Source organism: Marmota marmota, unplaced genomic scaffold (assembly GCF_001458135.2).
Source record: "Marmota marmota marmota unplaced genomic scaffold, marMar, whole genome shotgun sequence".
NCBI lineage: Eukaryota > Metazoa > Chordata > Mammalia > Rodentia > Sciuridae > Marmota > Marmota marmota.
In genome coordinates, this window is record NW_026000211.1 from 24,475,801 (window position 1) to 24,494,169 (window position 18,369).

At 36.3% G+C, this 18,369-nt stretch overlaps 1 protein-coding gene across 1 annotated transcript in view; it reads left to right on the forward strand.

Moving 5' to 3' along the window:
* Nucleotides 1-7,450: 7,450 nt before the first annotated feature.
* The window catches only part of Nek1 (NIMA related kinase 1), a 161,886-nt gene continuing 150,967 nt past the window's right edge, over nucleotides 7,451-18,369 (forward strand). Inside the window, exons 1-3 of the mRNA XM_048791768.1 lie at nucleotides 7,451-7,978; nucleotides 15,494-15,642; nucleotides 16,260-16,356. Of these exons, the coding sequence (XP_048647725.1) occupies nucleotides 15,526-15,642; nucleotides 16,260-16,356 (214 nt within the window). The 5' untranslated portion in view covers nucleotides 7,451-7,978; nucleotides 15,494-15,525. The remainder of the gene's footprint in view (nucleotides 7,979-15,493; nucleotides 15,643-16,259; nucleotides 16,357-18,369) is intronic.

Sequence of the window (18,369 nt, forward strand, 5' to 3'; positions counted from 1 at the left end):
GCCAGTGTCAATGTAGCCAGGTGCCATGCTAGGAATGGACAGTGTGGTTGTTGTCTTCACAAAAGTTCTTCACAGCTTACAGTCTGATGGGAGGAGCTAAAGGAGAAAGGGAAGGGCTGGAGGCAAAGCAAATGCACCTACCCTTGAATCCTGCAGCCTGGAGGTGTTGGGTGTGGCCATTCTCCACCAGCAGAGAGGGAAGAGTATCTAGGGAGTGTTTCCGGTTGGTGTGAAGAGAAGTGTCCAGGCCTCCAGGGCCTTCAGGTGTGAGTCACAGATATGAAAAAGTGGGAGGCTCTTGCCCATGTTCTTATATCTGTAAAATGCACTACGAGAGCCATATTTGGATGTTATACCATGGGACGGGTCCAGAAGAGCAGGTACAAGGTCATCTGAGGGTTCTAAGATATCATCAGCCATGCCAGGTGGGTAGCAGAAGAGAACCAAGACACCAACAGTGGCTTGCCTTGAGTTGGGTCATGCGCTCCAGCAGCACGTTGGTTGGGGATTCAGAAGCTGTAGGGCCCCAGCTTTGGATAGAAACGGGAACCCCAGCCGTTGGGGTGGGGGCGGGGCTGGCGGGGAGAAGGGGAGTAGCTGATCGGGACCTCGGGGTCGCAGTGTGGCACCAAGATGTGGTGCTAGTTAGTGTGGTGGCCTTCACACTGCGGGCTCCTGTAGAAGTCGAGCAGGTCCCAGTAGACCTGCTCCAGGGGGCGCTAGTCCTGCCTCCTCGGGCACCTACCTTTGCGAGCTGCTAGGGTCCCAGGCGCTGGACTGCAGGCCCAGGGCGCTGGGTGGGGGGCTCATCCCGAGGCTGCTCAAAGGGCGCCTACTCTGGGCCTGGGCCCGGATCCCAGGGCCTAACTAATATTTTCTCTTTGCATATTGAGCTCGGCCTAGTTGATTAAGATCCAGAAATTCATCAGGTGGCTACAGTTTAAGTCCCAAGTACATAGTTAATTGTTAGTTTAAACTACATAAGGTTAGAGTAGACTTTCAGGAATCTAGCTTAAAGCTAAAAAACTCTTCTGGAAGAAGATGGAGCAGTAAACGAACAGACACCGATTTTCTTTTCTTTTTTCTTTCTTTCTTTTTTTTTTTTTGTACTTGAATATTGCATGTCTGTAAGAGATCTGAATTTTAGAGAATGCTTTTCTTCATGATAAAGTTTTAGGTCCTTCTTGCCTCCAATCACAAGTGATTGCTTTTTTGTCAGGACAGTTTACTCAAGCACATCTACCTACATAAATTCGTGCTTTTTAAATAAAATTATTATTTACATAGTGACTTCACAAAGGGAAAACATTCAGTGTAGTTCTACTGCCAACATTTTGCTGTAATTTGTTATTATCTAACTTGTTTCTTTCTGGAAAGAATAAATAACAATACCCTTTCCCGAGTGTCCCCATAATCTAGCATAGGAGTCAATTCATGATGAATGCAGGATAGAATTTATTTCTAGTAGAAAACTCTTTAGGTACCACTAGTCCCTTTCCCCTTGATATATTATACTACCACTATTAATAAAGATTAATGAAATTTAATTTTTTCTACCAGAAAAGAGGCACATAACTTAAGATTACCTTTAGTATTTGGAGTCCATTATAATTATCATGATTTTTAAAAAGTTAGTTTATGTTGGCATTTCCTTAAATTAAAATATTATTACAGCATTGCTTGATTAAAACAAACATCATTTTTTTTTCAAATGACAAAAAGTAGGAGATTGCTCTAGTTTGACTGTGATTTGTTCCCAAAAAAAGTTCATGTTGGAATTTGTTCCCCAATGTAACAGTGTTGAGAGGTGGTAGAACCTTTAAGAGGTGTTTGGGTCATGAGAGACTAGATTAACCACTTCCAGGGCAGGTTGTTTAAAAGCAAGGCCACTCCTCATGTTTTGCTCTTCTGCACATTCCCACTAACATTTCTGCTTTTCTGCCATGTTTATGATACCACACAAGGCCCTCACGAGATGCTTCTGCCTGGTCTTGGACTTCCAGCCTTCAGAACCATGAGTTAAATAAACTTCTTTCCTTTATAAATTAACCAGTATCAGATGTTCTGTTAAAGCAATAGAAAAGTACTAAGGCAGAGTCCAATAAGTATATGGAAGAGAAATATAGAAATATATACAAATATAAATATTATATTGAATGTAAGATAAAGGTTACATTACAAATCAGTGGAAAAGGAAATGATATTTAACTAGCTTTCCCCCTAAAGGACACAAAGCTGGTTTTCCTATGTTAATTATAGAAAAATAAATAAATTTCAAATGTATCAAGGATATTAAAGTAAAAAGAATTTTAGTGTATTTGGATAACCATATGGGCAAAGAAGTATCTTATTGGCAAAATGGGAAACATGGATGACAAGATTGATCACATAAAAAATTTACAAATTTCTGTATGTCCAACAATACCATAAAACAAATTAAAACATTAGAGACTGGCAGAAAACGTTTGTTCCACAATATGACAAATAGTTTCCATATTTTACAAATAGCTCCTATAAATTGATGAAAAAGAATACCTAATAGAAAAGGAATAAGGATTTGAAATTCAATCACAGGGAAAGTTCAAAATTTTTACAAAATTAAGCCAGGCATGGTGACACATTCCTATGATCCCAGAAGCACAGGAGGATGAGGTGGGAGAGTCACAAGTTCAAGGCCAACCTGGGCAACTTTGTGAGACCCTGTCTCAAATTTTTAAAAAGGGGTTGGGGGTATAGCTCAATGTAAAACATGCCTTGGTTCAATCCTCAGTACCACAAAATTGAAAGGGGGCAGGGGGGACAAACTGTAAAATTAAGAGAGAAACAACCAGTGCTTGTGGAAATAGGCATTTTTATAAATAAAGTTATTGTGTGTGCAAGTTTATGAAACTTGTGACTAACAACCAACCCAGAATGTGGTAGTGCTGGGTTTCTTTTCTCTCGACTAAAAGGCTCAGGGGTCACTCCAATTAAATTGGGCTAATTGGGCTGCACAAAATAACCACACAAGATTGTGTCTCTTTTTGTTTGGGGTCGCTGTGATGGCTCCTCTGACCTTAAGGGTATGCAGAAAGAGAGAGATCGAGAGCCCGTGCTGAGCCCTTTTATTGAGGAGAAGCTATTCAAATAGGCAAGGGGTCAAGTTTCAGGGGGCTGAGTCTATCTTCATGATGTCCACCATTAGCAGGTGGACTGACATCTGGGTAGGCCATACCCAAGGGCACAGTAAGAGAAGGGGACACGCAGAAGGCACTTTCATGGAAGATCCTATCCTAAACAGGGCAAGGGGTTATATTACAAAGGAACAGGTGAGCATAGCTCCACCCATGGGGCTGTAGCAAGACACACCATGCATGAGACAATGACCCTCGAATCCAAGAAGGGTGAGGAAAGCTCTGCCATATTTCTGTGACTGAGCGCCTCAGCACCTAGCCTGGGAGTATGACTCAGTCACGTGTAGGTTGGTCTCCCACATGGTAGATCATTTCCAAATGTGGCTGCCATTGATTTTTTTTTCTTTTACCTTTTAAATTTTGCCTGTGAGTCTTATTTTTACCAAGAATGTGTCAAAAGTAATGCCACCCTTGTTCCTCGCCTAGCTTTCAAAAAGATGGGCAACTCTATGTTCTCCAAATTTGAAACTAGCTGCTATTTAAGAAGCTAGCTAGACTTTTGGAAGGTTTGTGGAGGAACAGATGAGTGAAGCTTCTTGAACCATCCTGTCCAGCACAATTGCTGGCAGAATAGAGATAAGTCAGTTAAAGCCAGGTGGAACAAAAGAATTGCCCAGCAGAACAAAAGAATTGCCCAGCAGAACTCTCCCTGATTTCCTGCTCACAAAATTGTGAGAAATAGTCAATTATTGTTTTAGGCCACTATGTTTTAGAGTGGTTTCTTACACAAGAGTATATATATCCAATACACAAGAGTATTTATTGAAATGGAAAAATGCATACTTTTTGACACAGTTAAACTACTCTTAGGAATCTTTACCTTAGAAATAACAATACCATTGAAAATAGTCTCTTTTACTGAGTGGAGTATGGTTGAATAGATTTTGGTACATCCATATCATGGGATATTAATATTATTGACAAGAATTGGGTGATCTCTTGAGATGTTCATGGTACACTGTTAAAAATGTAAGTTGCAAAATAATATGTATAAATGCATTTTAAAGGATTAAGACTAAAACACATAAATACATGCTTCTTTATGTTCTTATGAACTTAGAGAAAATGTAAATGATATTTATAAAACTGTTAATATTGAATTCATGGAGCAGTGTGCACAGAGGTGAACTCTGTGTATGGAGATGAGAAACTGATGTGATGTCATTTTTGAAAATAAATAAATAACAGCAGCTTCTACTTCAAGGCCTGTCCTAAGGAAGGGAGCTTGACCCTTGTCCTTGGAAAAACCCACAGAGCCTTTCTAGGCACATACCCACCCTGCTGAGTTGTTTGTCTGCAAATAACAGGCGAGATCTTCGGTGCCAGGTGTCCCTGACTCAGTTAGGCTAGGTGAAGACCCATAGCAACCCCCTAGCAACCACCAATCACCATGAGACAGGGAAAATACTTGGGATGCCAGATGATCCTCAGTAGTTTATGGTGGTTGATAACTTGCTGGGAAACCATGTAGTTTAGCACGTACACCCCTCGTGGCTTAAACCAATCAGTTCAAGGGAATCCCCCTCTTGTACTAACCAGTCACCCCTACCCAACTTGTTCCCATCAGTGAACGTGCTAATGAATGTTAAGAGGAGTTATTTGATTTTCCTGCTGTATGGAATAATTTGCTGTGTGATGTTGTGATGCATAGAGTATCCTCACAAAACCTATAAAATCTCACTGGACAAAGGACTCACTCCCTGGGACCGCTACGTTGGAAACAGTTTGAGTCCAGGCTCAAGCTTGCAATAAAGACTCTTGTGTGATTGCATCCGATTCAGCTCCTGGAGGTCTTTTGGGGTCCCACGAATCTGGCATTACAGAGACTGCAAGTTTTATTTTTTTGTATACTTTTGCAGTTGGGTTGTTGCTAGGAGCAAAAGCTGCTTTTGTCTGGAAGAAAAATCCAATAAAATATTTAAAGAAAAGGAAAAAAAAACCTCAAACCATTTTTGTTGTAAAAAGTAAAAACCATTTCCCATCAGCTTAGGAGACTGAGGCAGGGGGAGCACGAGTTCAATGCTAGCCTCAACATAAAAAAAGTGAAGTGCTAAGCAACTCAGTGAGACCCTGTCTCTAAACAAAATACAAAATAGGGCTGTGGGTGTGGCTCAGTGGTCCAGTGGCCCTGAGTTCAATCCCCAGTATCCCCTCAAAAAAGTAAAAAAAACATTAAACTACATAAAGGTTTGTAAATCAGAAGGGGAAATTATCAGGTAATCATCTTTATAACTCTGGTAAAGCAATCTGATTTATTTACTCAATAAAATATCAAGGATATATTTCTTTTTTTTAATATTTATTTTTTGATGTAGACGGACACAACACAATTCATTTTATTTTTATGTGGTGCTGAGGATCGAACCCGGGTCCTGCCCGTGCTAGGCGAGCGCTCTACCACCGAGCCACAATCCCAGCCCCTCAAGGATATATTTCTATATTAATAAAAATAGATCCTTCTTATCCTTTGTAATGTCTTTAGACTACTCCATTGTTTGAATATATTATAACTTATTCAATCGATTCTTTATTAGACATTACATTTCTAATTTTTCCTGGTTATAAAATTTCCTGGCATTTTGGTTCTAAAAGTGAAATTGCTGAGTTTAAGGATAACTGTATTACTAGCATGCATTCTAGAATGATTTTAGCAATTTATATTCTCATCTACAGTTTATGACAGGAGCCTAAAGAATTATCTAAGAAACTATCTGACAACCCACTCCTTCTGTAAGCAGCAAAAAAGAATCTGCTTAGATTAGCAATTGGCAATGTTTTCAAGTCATTTTACTCACAGAGGGATGTGGGTAGAACTAAAGTTATTGTGCATTCAGATACCAAAATTTCAAACGACTAACTAGGAGTGGGAGTGGCTCAAAAATTAGCCCAGAAAAGTAAAGATTAAGGAAAATAAGTCTTTGATAGCTGCACTGGAGGTTGGAGAGAGAAACCAAGGCATAATTTTTCCAGTGTGCCAGTTTGGATGACTATTAGTGCCATCTTCTGGCAAAGAAGCCCAAAGCTCTCAATTTGCATGCTAGGAATAAAGTATTTCTTATGAGCACCACCATTTAAAGACTGCCATGAGAACCCAGAGTTGTCTGGGGTCTACGGTGTGGGTAAGGGGATGGGAAAGAAAGAGGTGAATTTCTTTGAAACAAAGATCTGAAACATTCCACCAAGGTCTCTGGCAGTCTGCTGTCTCTCCACTCTGGCCATATACAGTGCTTGGGGCAACTGAGATAGCATAACAAGCCACTATCAATTTTCCAGTATCTCCAGTTTACTCTAGGTGAGGCAGCCTAAGGGGCTGCTAGATCACTGAGTTCGATTACTCAGGAAAATAGATTTGATTTAAAAGGAATCTGTTCTCAAGTATTTTCTCAAGTCCTGCAATAAAGACATGTACTTAATACAACACACTGCCAAACCCTTCAACATACATAATGATGTAAAGGCATAGAAAACCAATTATGACCTTTATACTTTTTTTTTTTTTTAATTTCAAGGATTCAAAATACTTCCTTGCTCTAATCTGCCAAAATATATTTGGGAAAAAAACTTCCTCTTTTTTTTTTTTTTAAACAAATTACTTATAAAATGTGTCCTCTCTGTCTGGCGCAGTGGCACATGCCTGTAATCTCAGCCGCTGCGGATGCTGAGGCAGTGGGATCTCAATTTCAAAGCCAGCTTCAGCAACTAAGCTTGACCCTGTCTCAAAAAATATATATATAAATATCAATATTGATATAAAATATTGATATAAAAATATATCAATATTGATATAAAAATATTAATATAAAATATCAATCCCCGGTACCAAAAAAAAAAAAAAAGCGACAGCCATATGTCGGAAGCCCTTAAGATTTAAAAACAACAGCATCAACAAAAACCTGTATGTGTACTATATGCGGGAAAAATTAATAAAATGCTTTAGTCCAAATTAGCTTATATTAGAGAACTCTCCCCATCGTTTCGGCCCTGACCTTCCTTTTCACCATCAGCCACGCCCTCCACGCTCCCTCCACACTAGCGGGTTTGCCCGCTCCGCCCCGCTCCCCGCCCCACTCGGGCCCCGCCCCACTCGGCCGCCCCCACGAGGCTCCGCCCCACCTAGCCCCGCCTCGAGCGGCCCCGCCCCGCGCGCGTCCGCTGCTCCCAGCCACCTCCGCGTCGCGCCGGCTCCCGCGCGCTGACGTCACACGCCAGCGCCGGTGACGCGCCGGCCGCTCCCCCTTCTTCTGCACTCGCTCCAGGGTGCGGGCGCCAGGGTGCGTTACTTTTACCATGTAGTCCCAAGCTGTTGTCCTCTTATCCCGGAATCTAGAGCCACTGTAGCAAGGCAGGAGGACGTGGCAGTCAGGGAGCCTCACAGTCCCAAGTGCTGCCTGCCCCCCACCCCTTCTTGGCCACTAGCAACGACCTCTGTGAAGTTGGACGGGCGGTAACGGAGGCACTCCCCCTGCTGCCACCCGCCGTTTCCAAGGGGGTCAGAAAACAGTGTGTTTATTTCCTTTGGGTAGTGTGGGTCGGTCCCAACCGGGTTGTGCGAGGAGGGACAGGGTCAACCCTGAGGTGTCAACTAAAGGCTGGTGTGATTTTTTTTTTGTGTGTGGGGGGGTCTCAGTGCTCCCTTTCAGTCTGGGCTGTGAGCTGCTGGTAGTTAGATTGGTTTCTCTTTCAGGATGTTATTTTCAAAATGCAGGATGGTGATTCTGCCTCATTAAGTCTCTTAGGAACTACCACCTCTAGACCGATGCTTTTGATCATCACCGTTATTCCTACTAAATTCCTGTGACATTGAGGTGAGTTGCACTTGGGGGAAGCAATGATGTGCAAAAGAGTAAAGTCATAGTGGAAACGAGGAGACCTATTTATATTTGCTTGTGTAGAGATTGCATGGATACTCACCTTAAGTGTTTGCGGGAATAATACCTTCACATCATTAAAAATGGTAATTCTCTGAAAGAACTAACTGTACTTCAAAACGTTCCTTAGACATTTTTTAAAAGATAAAATGATAATGGAATTAAAATAATAATATAAACCTTAATATGGAAAAACAGTCATTTAAATTGGTTATATTAGATATCTCCAATCTTAAATTATCTATATTTTAATTAGAAGGAGATAATAGTACTTACCTGGTTATCCCATAATCTTATATTTTTATTTCCATGATTTGACAGTTTCCATATGTAAGGTATTAAAAGTTCTACTACTTCTAAGTGTTAATCACAACTTGTGTGTGTGTGTGGAGGGGGTGCTGGGGACTTGTGCATATACTGGACAAGTGCTCTACCACCGAGCCCTAGCCCCAGCCCCCATAACTCTTTTTTTAATGCAGGTGTTAATTTTATTTTCTAATGTAAGTTTCCCAAGAAGAATAATTTTTTATTGCCTGGGTAAATTACATCAGAAATATTTATGAAGGATTAAAAGTAGTATCCAACCTAAGCTAATAGTGGCCTATTCTTATGATGCAGCAATACTGTAGAGATGATGGAGGGGAACCAAATATGAAGAGAAGTAGTTCTTTGTTTCTAGTTTATTTGTCTGGTCTTAGAAGATCTACAGATCTAGTTCATTTAGAATTGTCTGTTGTTCTAAGTGAAAAGTAAGGAACCTATATTGTGGAAAAACAAGTTTTTGCACAGTGAAAATTACCATCAGAAATTTGTAAAGGTTATGGAACTTGACCACAGGATTTCTTTTGAGGTCATGTTAATAATACATTGACATTGTATTCCAAGTAAATTTTACTCTTGTCTAATCTTCTGCCTTCTAATCTGTCATGAACATGATACCTTTTCATGAATATAAAAGCTTTATTTACATGTTGATAGTTTTCACTACAGGCCTTCTTGAGTATTATCTGAATAGATAGATATTAGAAAAAAACAAGTATTTAGAAAAAAAAGTCCAATAGTATTTCCATTTTGTTTTCTGCTTTCTTTAGTAATGAGAAAAAAGGGAGGGACTTTTCCTCCCTGAGAAGATAAATTGGCCCTCTCCCACAATTCAAATTGGTATTTATTGTTTTAGGAAAACAGTATGTATGGATTGTAGTTGCAGACAGTATCAAAAGACTTCATGAAATCTGTTGCTCTTCCATTACTAATGTTTCCCTTCAGGACAACTTGTAAAACAGCTGATGAGGACTTATTATATATGTGCATATGTGTGTGTATACATGTGTGTGTGTGTATACACACATGTATAAATATATATATATTTACAATTATTACATAAATAATAGCACATTAGTCCTTTCTTATCCAGTTTCATTTACCTGTAATCAACTGGTCTGAAAATATTTTTTTTTAATATTTATTTTTTAGTTGTAACTGGACACAATATCTTCATTTTATTTATTTTTTATGTGGTGTTGAGGATCGAACCCAGGGCCCCACATATGCTAGGCGAGCGCTCTATCGCTGAGCCACAATCCAAGCCCTGGTCTGAAAATATTAAATGAGAAATTCCAGAAATGAACAATTCATAAATTTTAAATTACATGCCATTCTGAGTAGCATGAGGAAATCTCAAAGCAGTCTTGCCCAGGACCTGAATCATCCCTTTATACAGCATATTCACACACCATATGTACTACCTGCCTGTCATTTAGTAACCTTATGGGTTATCAGATTGACTATCAGTGCTTGTATTCAGGTTATCCTTATTTTACTCAGTGATCACTGAAGAGCAAGAGTAGTGATGCTGGCAATTTGGATATGATAAACAGAAGCTATAAAGTATTTCCTTTAAGTGAAAATGTAATAGTGCAATATGATTTTGAGTGAGAGACCATGTAACTTTTATTATAGTATATTGTTAAAATTGGTTTATTTTATTGTTATTCTATTACTGTCCCTAATTTCTAAATTAAACTTTATCATAGATATGTATAGGGAAAATATCAGATCTAGTACTATCTGTGGTTTCAGGCATCACTGGGGGTCTTGAAACATGTCCTCTGGATAAGGCGGGAGTACTATATCCACATTTATTATTTTGATCTTTTTTAAAAATTTAATACTTAGAAGTTAATCTATATTAACACAAATGCTGCTTCATTGTTTATGGTTATTTAAATTTTGCTACTAGAAACTGCTGCAGAAGATAACTTTGTAAATATATCATTTTCTGTACATTTGGAAGTATTTGTAGTATGAGTTCCTAGGAGTGGAATTATTGTAGCAAAGTGTCTGTACCTTTATAGTTTGGGGAGATATTATCAAATCATTTTCCTTAGCATGTAGACCAGTTTACACTACCACAGTATTGCACCACCATATTGTTTCTTTCTATTTCCCTCCAAAACAGTACAATAATAAATTTTTTGAATTTTGCCAATCTGATGGGTGAAAAATGCTCTCTTGAATTTTTTTCTTATTGTAAAATATACATAAAAGTTATCTCTTCTTCAAATTTGATTACTCTTTACAGAAGATTGGATACCTTTGTACTTTTTTTTGTTTTGTTTTGTTTTTTGAAACACGTTCATGCTATAAATTGCTTATGCTGGCCTGGAACTTTCGGTTCTCCTGTCTCAACCTCCCAGGTCGCTGGACTACAGGAATTACATGCATGAGTCACAATGCCTGGCTACCTTTGTGCATGTTAATATAATTTATATACAATTTATTCTTTTTTTATACCTGTATTTTGTTCATTTATTTTTATGTAGTGCTGAGGATCGAACCCAGTGCCTCACATATACGAGGCCCTCACATATACGAGGCAAGCACTCTACCGCTGAGCCACAACCTCAGCCCCTACAACTTATTCTTTTTATTATTATCATTTTATTTTTGGCTGGTACTAGGGATTAAATTTAGGGGGGGGGGACTCTACTACTGAGATAAATTCCCAGCCCTTTTTATATTTTTGTTTTGAGATAGAGTCTTGCTAAATTGTTCACTCTATCCTTGAACTTTCAATCCTTCTGCCTCCCTTAGCCTCCTGAGTTGCTGGGATTACAGTTGTGTGTCATTGTGCCCAGCTTTGTAAACTTTTTTGGTGGTGAGGATTGAAATCAGGATCTTGTACGTGCTAGATAAACTGCTGAACTACATACGTCCTAAGTAACTTCATCTTCTTTGTTCATTTTTCTGTTGGATTTTTCTTTTATGCCTATGAGTACATAGCTTTTTATTTATATTAAAAATGATCCTTTGGGGGTATGAGCTAAAACGTGTACTTTTTATTATTCTTATTTGCTTTATGCTAGTTAATGCTAGTAGTTATTAATCCATTAAGACCTTTTGCTTTTATGGAGTATTTCAACTACCCACTCAATGATTTTGTAAAAAAAATCATTCTTTTGTGTTTTATTTTATTACTACTATGGTTTTATTTTTTCTATTTCAGTTATTTAACACTTCCAAGTGTCCTATCAATGGTTGTTCTGAGGTTTTGTTAGAACCAGTCTGTCTCAGTCTTTTTGTGTGCATGTGTAGGTTAGAAATGGGCTGACAGAAGTGGATTTACTTGCAAATTTTTAGACTCCTATATTGTTTTTTCCTTTCTAGGATTTTGGAAGCTCTGAAAACTAATTCATTTCTCTCCTCATCCCAGGAAGACTGCTTCTTTATACTATAGTTCTATTTCACTGTGGCACATGGGAAATGTCTTCAGGGGAAGAAAAGGCTAGGATGAATGTAGAACATATTAATAGTTGCCACCTCTCAATAATTATTATCATACATTTTTTTTTTTAGGTTTTAAATTGCTTTTGGAGGTGGGATGGTCAGAGTCTAGTCTCAACATTTATTTTGTGGACGTTCTCTTAATCTCCCAGCTGAACCTGGGGTTCCCAGTCTAGAGACATCTCAGTTTTTTATCAACATGGAAGATATGTAGTTCCCTGATTGGGAGAGATGAAGGAGGCATGTTGTATGTGTGGCTGTTGCTTAGCCTTTCAACCAGTCCTATTTTAATCCTAGTATTAACCGACGTTCATGTGTACCTGGTTATTGAGCTAAATATGGAGGGAATCAACTTATTTAATTGATTATTTTTGCATTCTTATTTCTCTTATTTCCCTCTGCTGGCTTAAAATACAGCTTTCTGTTGGTTCCTAAGTCAGTTGTTGCCGCCTTGTGTGTGTTGTTTGCCAGTTTCCAGAATTGTTTTGCTGTTGCCATCTTGAGATCCTGTTCTGTCTTTTTGACCCCTTTAGTGTGGAGAAGAAGTAGTATGTTCAACCTCATATATTTAGTGGTGAGTTATGGTTTTTATAAACTGAAAGTTGTGATTTTATGTAAGCATAGAAAAGATGAACATTTATTTAGAATTTAGTTTATTACCATAATGAAATAAGAACAGTATTCTGTGTTGCGTCAGTTACATGTTATAATGTGGACAGTGCATTTTGTTTTGTTTCATTTGTTTGGAAATTTTTTTTAGGATTATAATTCAGTTGAGAAGTCTTACCACAAAGAAATAAGTAGCTCAATTAAATATGTTATAAGACATTGAAAATAACCTATTTTTTCATGGTTTTCCTTTTATTTCCTCTTATGTATGTTAACTACAAAAAAGGAGAGCGTGTCAGTTATTCTGGAACTCATCTGCCACAAGTCTTTTATTACTTGGACAGGTGTTTGTGTTTGTGCCATTATTTTGATTGCAGTTAGAGTTATCTTTTATCAAAACCAGGGGCAGTAGATTCTCTTCTGCTTTACTGAATTAATTATAACTAAGAGATGCAGTAATGTAGTTGGCAGTAGAATGCAATACTAGGGACTCTTGGAGCTTCCATGTTTTCATGTGATCCCTGGAAAGTAATTGGCAACTAAACTTTAAGAAAGGCCCAAATGACTGATTTTGTTTTTCCTTTCATGGCATTCGCTGGATAGTGATGATTGTGAAATAATCTTATTATGTGATTAGTATGTATTATAATTTATTTTATGAAATTTAGTTTTCTAAGATGAGTGTATATTGATTTTTTTTATTTTCCTAAGTAGCATAGTAATGTGACATATTGAACTTTCCTGTCCTGGAGAAATCATTAACCCATGAAACCCCAAGTTTTTATTTCCATGACTATTTCAGTGAAATTGTCACAGGTGTGTTAAAATAGGTTGGAAGTCTTAATCTATAGCTTATGTAATTTATTATTACAAATAATACTAGTGTATATTATCACTTGTTTTTCATCTGTTTTCTCTAAAGAATAGAACTCTGAAAGCATAACTGTGCATTTCACAGTTACCATAAGTGGTATATTTTTTGCTCAGTGTAAGTTTTTTAGGTATTCCATAAATGGGATAATGGGACATAATTGTTTAAATTTTGGATGGTTCCCAGATAGACATTAGACATTATATTACACCAGTTGATAAAACTTGAATTTAATATGTTTGGAATGACTTTTCCTCTTTAACCCACTGATGATGCTAATGTCTATGATAATGTTTCTTTTCTTGTTTCTCTTAAAGTTGCTAAAAACATTCTTGTTTCCTATAGAAATTTAAAATGGAATATGGCTATGTTTTCTAAGGTAGAGGAAGACTCCCACAAAATTTCATACAGCATAATTACCCATCAATTTTTACCACAGGCTGTGTTCTAGCCTTTGGTTTTACAGGCCTAGACTATGAATTTTGTTATTTATTGAGATTGAGTCTTCTTTTTTTTTTAATTTTTTTTTGTTAGTTGTAGGTGGACACAATACCTTCATTTTATTTCTTTTTTTAGAAGCAAAATAAAATTAAACAAATTTAGTATTGATGGATGAAATGACAGCATCAATTTATTAATTTACAATGAGAAAGAAATATAGTACACTGTCACAGAAATTTAAAATAGTTTCCTGGGAAGCTCATTTTCTCCCAGAAGGGAATCATACACTGGAAATTTGTTTGCTGTAAGTGGAAATAGAAGAGAAAAAGTTGGGTAATTGAAATATTTAGAAGGAGTTTCAGATTAATATAGTGAATTCATGTATGTCCACATTAAAGGTAATCTTGCCAGCAGGCTATGTTGATTATTGCTTCTATGACTCCCTATCTCTACCACCCATTCCCCCCACACACTACTTTTTATTTTTTTAAACTTTACTTTCTAGTGTAGTGTACTTGGGCTTTTCCTGAAATTATCACTCTCTTGAAATTACTGTTGTTGAAGCTACTGATGACTTTAACTACTTAGGTATGGTAAGGGTGTATGTATAATATCTAAAACAGAAATATAAAGAAAAATTTAATACATTTGTTCACATCAAAATAAGCTTTCACATTTAAATAAAATCGAAAGATAAATAAGATATAGGAGGAAGTCATTTGTGATAGCTAAGGATTTGATTACATTAGGAGTTTTTGCAAATTATTAAAAAGAATACTCTTAGTAGAAAATGGATTAAGAAAATAGATGAATAGTTCAAAAAAGAAGAAATACAAATGTTCAGTAAATGTGGAAGAATTTTTTAAGTTTACCAGTTAAGCATTATTTCGTTCAAATAAAAATGAAACATTATTTCCTTCAACAAACAAGAGTAACAATAAATTGTGACATAGTGTTTGCCATATGCCAGGCATTGTGCTCAGTACATGACTTATATTAACTAATCCTCCCAGTGGTTCTGTAAGTACATACTATGGTTATCTACATTTTATAGATGAACATGTAAAGATAGGTCAATTGTCTCAGACCATATAGTATGTGATAAAGCCAGATTTACACACAATCTCTCTTCAGTACTCTTTAACTACTACCCTTTATTGCCTCTCACAGATTTTAATAATTAATAGCCAGTATTAATGAAGGTAGGTAAGATAGAATATAAATTGGTAGACATTTTTGTATGACAAAAATACTGCAAGTTACAATATAAATTGGTAGACATTTTTGTATGACATTATGTTTGAAAGTTTCAAATGTGTATATTCTGTGAACTTATAATTTATCCTAAGGAAATCCTTGTAAGTACACTAAAATATATGTACATAAATTTTATCTGAAGTTGTTTTATAATAGCAAAGAAATAACTTTGAGTATCTTATTAAGCTTGCATTCTTATTAGATATAATAAAATATCGCTACTAAGTCGTTTATGTAGGAAAAAGTTTGCTGTTCTCTGCATATAATTTTAAGTATGGAAATATTTGAAATTCCAAAGCATTCTTACAAAATTGAAATGTCACTGTCTGGCTTTTGGGTTGTAACTATGTTGCAGGAGTGAAACTGAGATAAAGGTTATTAACTTTCAGTAAAGATGTTAGCCTTTTTTTTTTTAATTAGGAAATTCCTAAGGAATTAGAATTTGAATTAAACATAAGTGCTCTTTTAACTGTTTTTTTCCTTCTTTTTAGTATACCTATAAAAATGCCTTAGAAAAAGAACCATGGAGAAGTATGCTAGAGTGCAAAAGATCGGAGAAGGTTCATTTGGGAAAGCCATTCTTGTTGAATCTACCGAGGATGGCAGACAATATGTTATCAAGGAAATTAACATCTCAAGAGTAAGTATATTTTTACTTCGATTACACAAGTAGTGATTTGGTTACATGGAGCTCATTAGAGGACTTGAAAAAAAAAATAGCAATATATACCTTAAAGCAAAAGGCTGCCATAATCCTAAAGAGTACCACTGATTTTAGAATAGTCAGATCTTTATGTCCTTGAGTTTTTGTGTTTAGAAAAGTATGCTTATTATCCTGTAACTTAATCTAGCTTAAACATCTTAAAATGTTTTTATATATAGAATCAGTTCATGCTTTCTATTTTTAAAACAATTATTATTTTTATTATTTTGGTACCAGGGATTGAACCCAGGGACACTTAACCACTGAGCCGCATCCCCAGTCCTTTTTATATTTTAATTTTGAAACAGGATTTAGCTAAGTTGTTTAGGGCTTTGATAAGTTGCTGAAGCTGGCTTTGAACTCGTGATCCTCCTGCCTCAGCCTCTCAAGCCACTAGTATTACAGGCATGCACCACCAGGCCTGGCAGCTCATCCTTTTTAACTCCTTGCTATGTTTTGTTGATTGGATTATATTAATGCCATTTATATATTTTTTTATTAGCTCTCTTACTAATGGTTTGATTTACTATTTTCCTTTTTTTCTCCAACTTAAGATGTCCAGTAAAGAAAGGGAAGAATCAAGGAGAGAAGTTGCCGTCTTGGCAAACATGAAGCATCCAAATATTGTCCAATATAGAGAATCATTTGAAGGTCAGAAAAATTTTGCAAGACAATTCAATATAAGTCCTAAGCCATTGATAATTTTGGATATGTTCCTTGTAAGGATTCATTTTGTGAATGTATTCTCAGGTACAAAAAAAAAAAAAAGGAGTATCTTTTTTTGCTTCAGCACATATGCATATAAATATTAGCTTGATTCTAAGATAATACTGACACCATACCATCTCCCTGGTAGTTTAATTCTGACTTGTTCTTATTAGTGATTGCTTAAAACGAAGCAGTATAGTAAGTACAAGAATTTGAAGAAGCAAAAACAGTAATTAACTTTGTTTTTTAAAATGGTACTAAGGATTGAATCCAGGTGTAGATGGAAGCTAAGCAAGTACTCTATCACTGAGTGATGTCCGCATCCCTAACATATTTTTAAACTAAACTGCTTTTAAACATACAAACACTACCACTGAGAAAATGTTCTCATCTTTAGAAAGTACCCTTTGTATTAGTATATTCTGTTATAATAACATTGAAATATATTGAAAGTTTTCTCAAGTTCTTAAAATGTAGTAATTGTCATGGCTATTTTGGAACTATATGCTATTATATTTGATAATGTAGGAAGTAAGATAGGGCAAAGCTTCTTGAAAGGCAATTCAAAGTAGTTTATTCAAGTCCTACTCAATAAAGTCCTATCACTCCCATTATTATCATAAATCTCTATAAATTACAAAATAAAGATAAATTAAAAGTAGAAGATAATTGAAATGACTAGTTCAAGGTGGTATCACATACTAGTTTCAGAGTATGAGTTACAGCTAAAATTACTTTGTTCCTAGATAAACTTAATACCTACTAAATGAAAAGATACTTTTTAAAACTATTGTTAAATTAACACATCATATTGTTAACTTTTATGATGACAGTAAATTGAAGATTTTTATCTTATGTGAAAGAGTAAAATGTTAGTCATTCTTCTCAGGACCTTGAATTTCCTGTATTTATCTTTCCCCACCATCTATCTTTTAATTTTTTTCTTTTAGCTCTACAATTTTAATGAATGAATGAATGAATTAATTAATTAATTTATTGGTACCAGGGGTTGAACTTAAGGGTGCTTAACCACTGAGCCACATCCCTAGGCCTTTTTTTTTTTTTAATATTTATTTTTTAGTTGTAGTTGGACACAATACCTTTATTTATTTACTTTTATGAGGGACTGAGGATCGAACTCAGGGCTTCACACATGCTACGCTAGCACTCTACTGCAGAGCCACAACCCCATCCCTCCCTAGGCTTTTTTATTTTTAAATTTGGGATAAGGTCTCAAGGAGTTGCTTAGAGCCTTTTTAGTTGCTGAGGCAAGCTTTGAACTTGAAATCCACACTCTCAGCCTCCCAAGTTGCTGGGATTACCTGTGTGAGCCAGGGCATCCAGCTTAGCACCACAGTTTTAATCAAGTTAAAAGGTTTTGACTGTATGTTGACAAATTTCCAGCAGATATTTTGTATTTATATTAGTACTACAGATAGAAACATCTGAATAATTGAAAAGGGATGACATTCTTTAAGATTTTATTATTAAGTTTAAAGGAATACATGCTCATGAAAAACATTCAAAAAGTATAGACATGCATGACTAAAAGTTAAGTACTCCATTCTTGTAACTCCATCCTTATTCCTACTCCCTAGGGATAAGCGCTATTAACAATTCAGTGTTTATTCTTTATTTTCTATGGCTGTGCAAAATATATTGTATTAGGAAAAATAAAGTACCTTATTTTTTTCTCTGTAATCAATATAAAAAACTTCTATGACCTCAAAAGATTAATTCAATTCAAGAGTGAGAGCTTAGTACTTGAGATTGTCTCCTCTTTGACCCATTCATAAGTCCAGACCTCTGGAACTTCTGCCTGACTGGCTACAAATGGAGGTCTGCCTCCTCCACCCCAACCCTTAGGTTGGGGTGGTTTTTTTTTTTTTTTTTTTTTTTTTTTTTTTTTATTTGTGGTTTGTTCAAACATTACAAATTTCTTGACATATCATATTC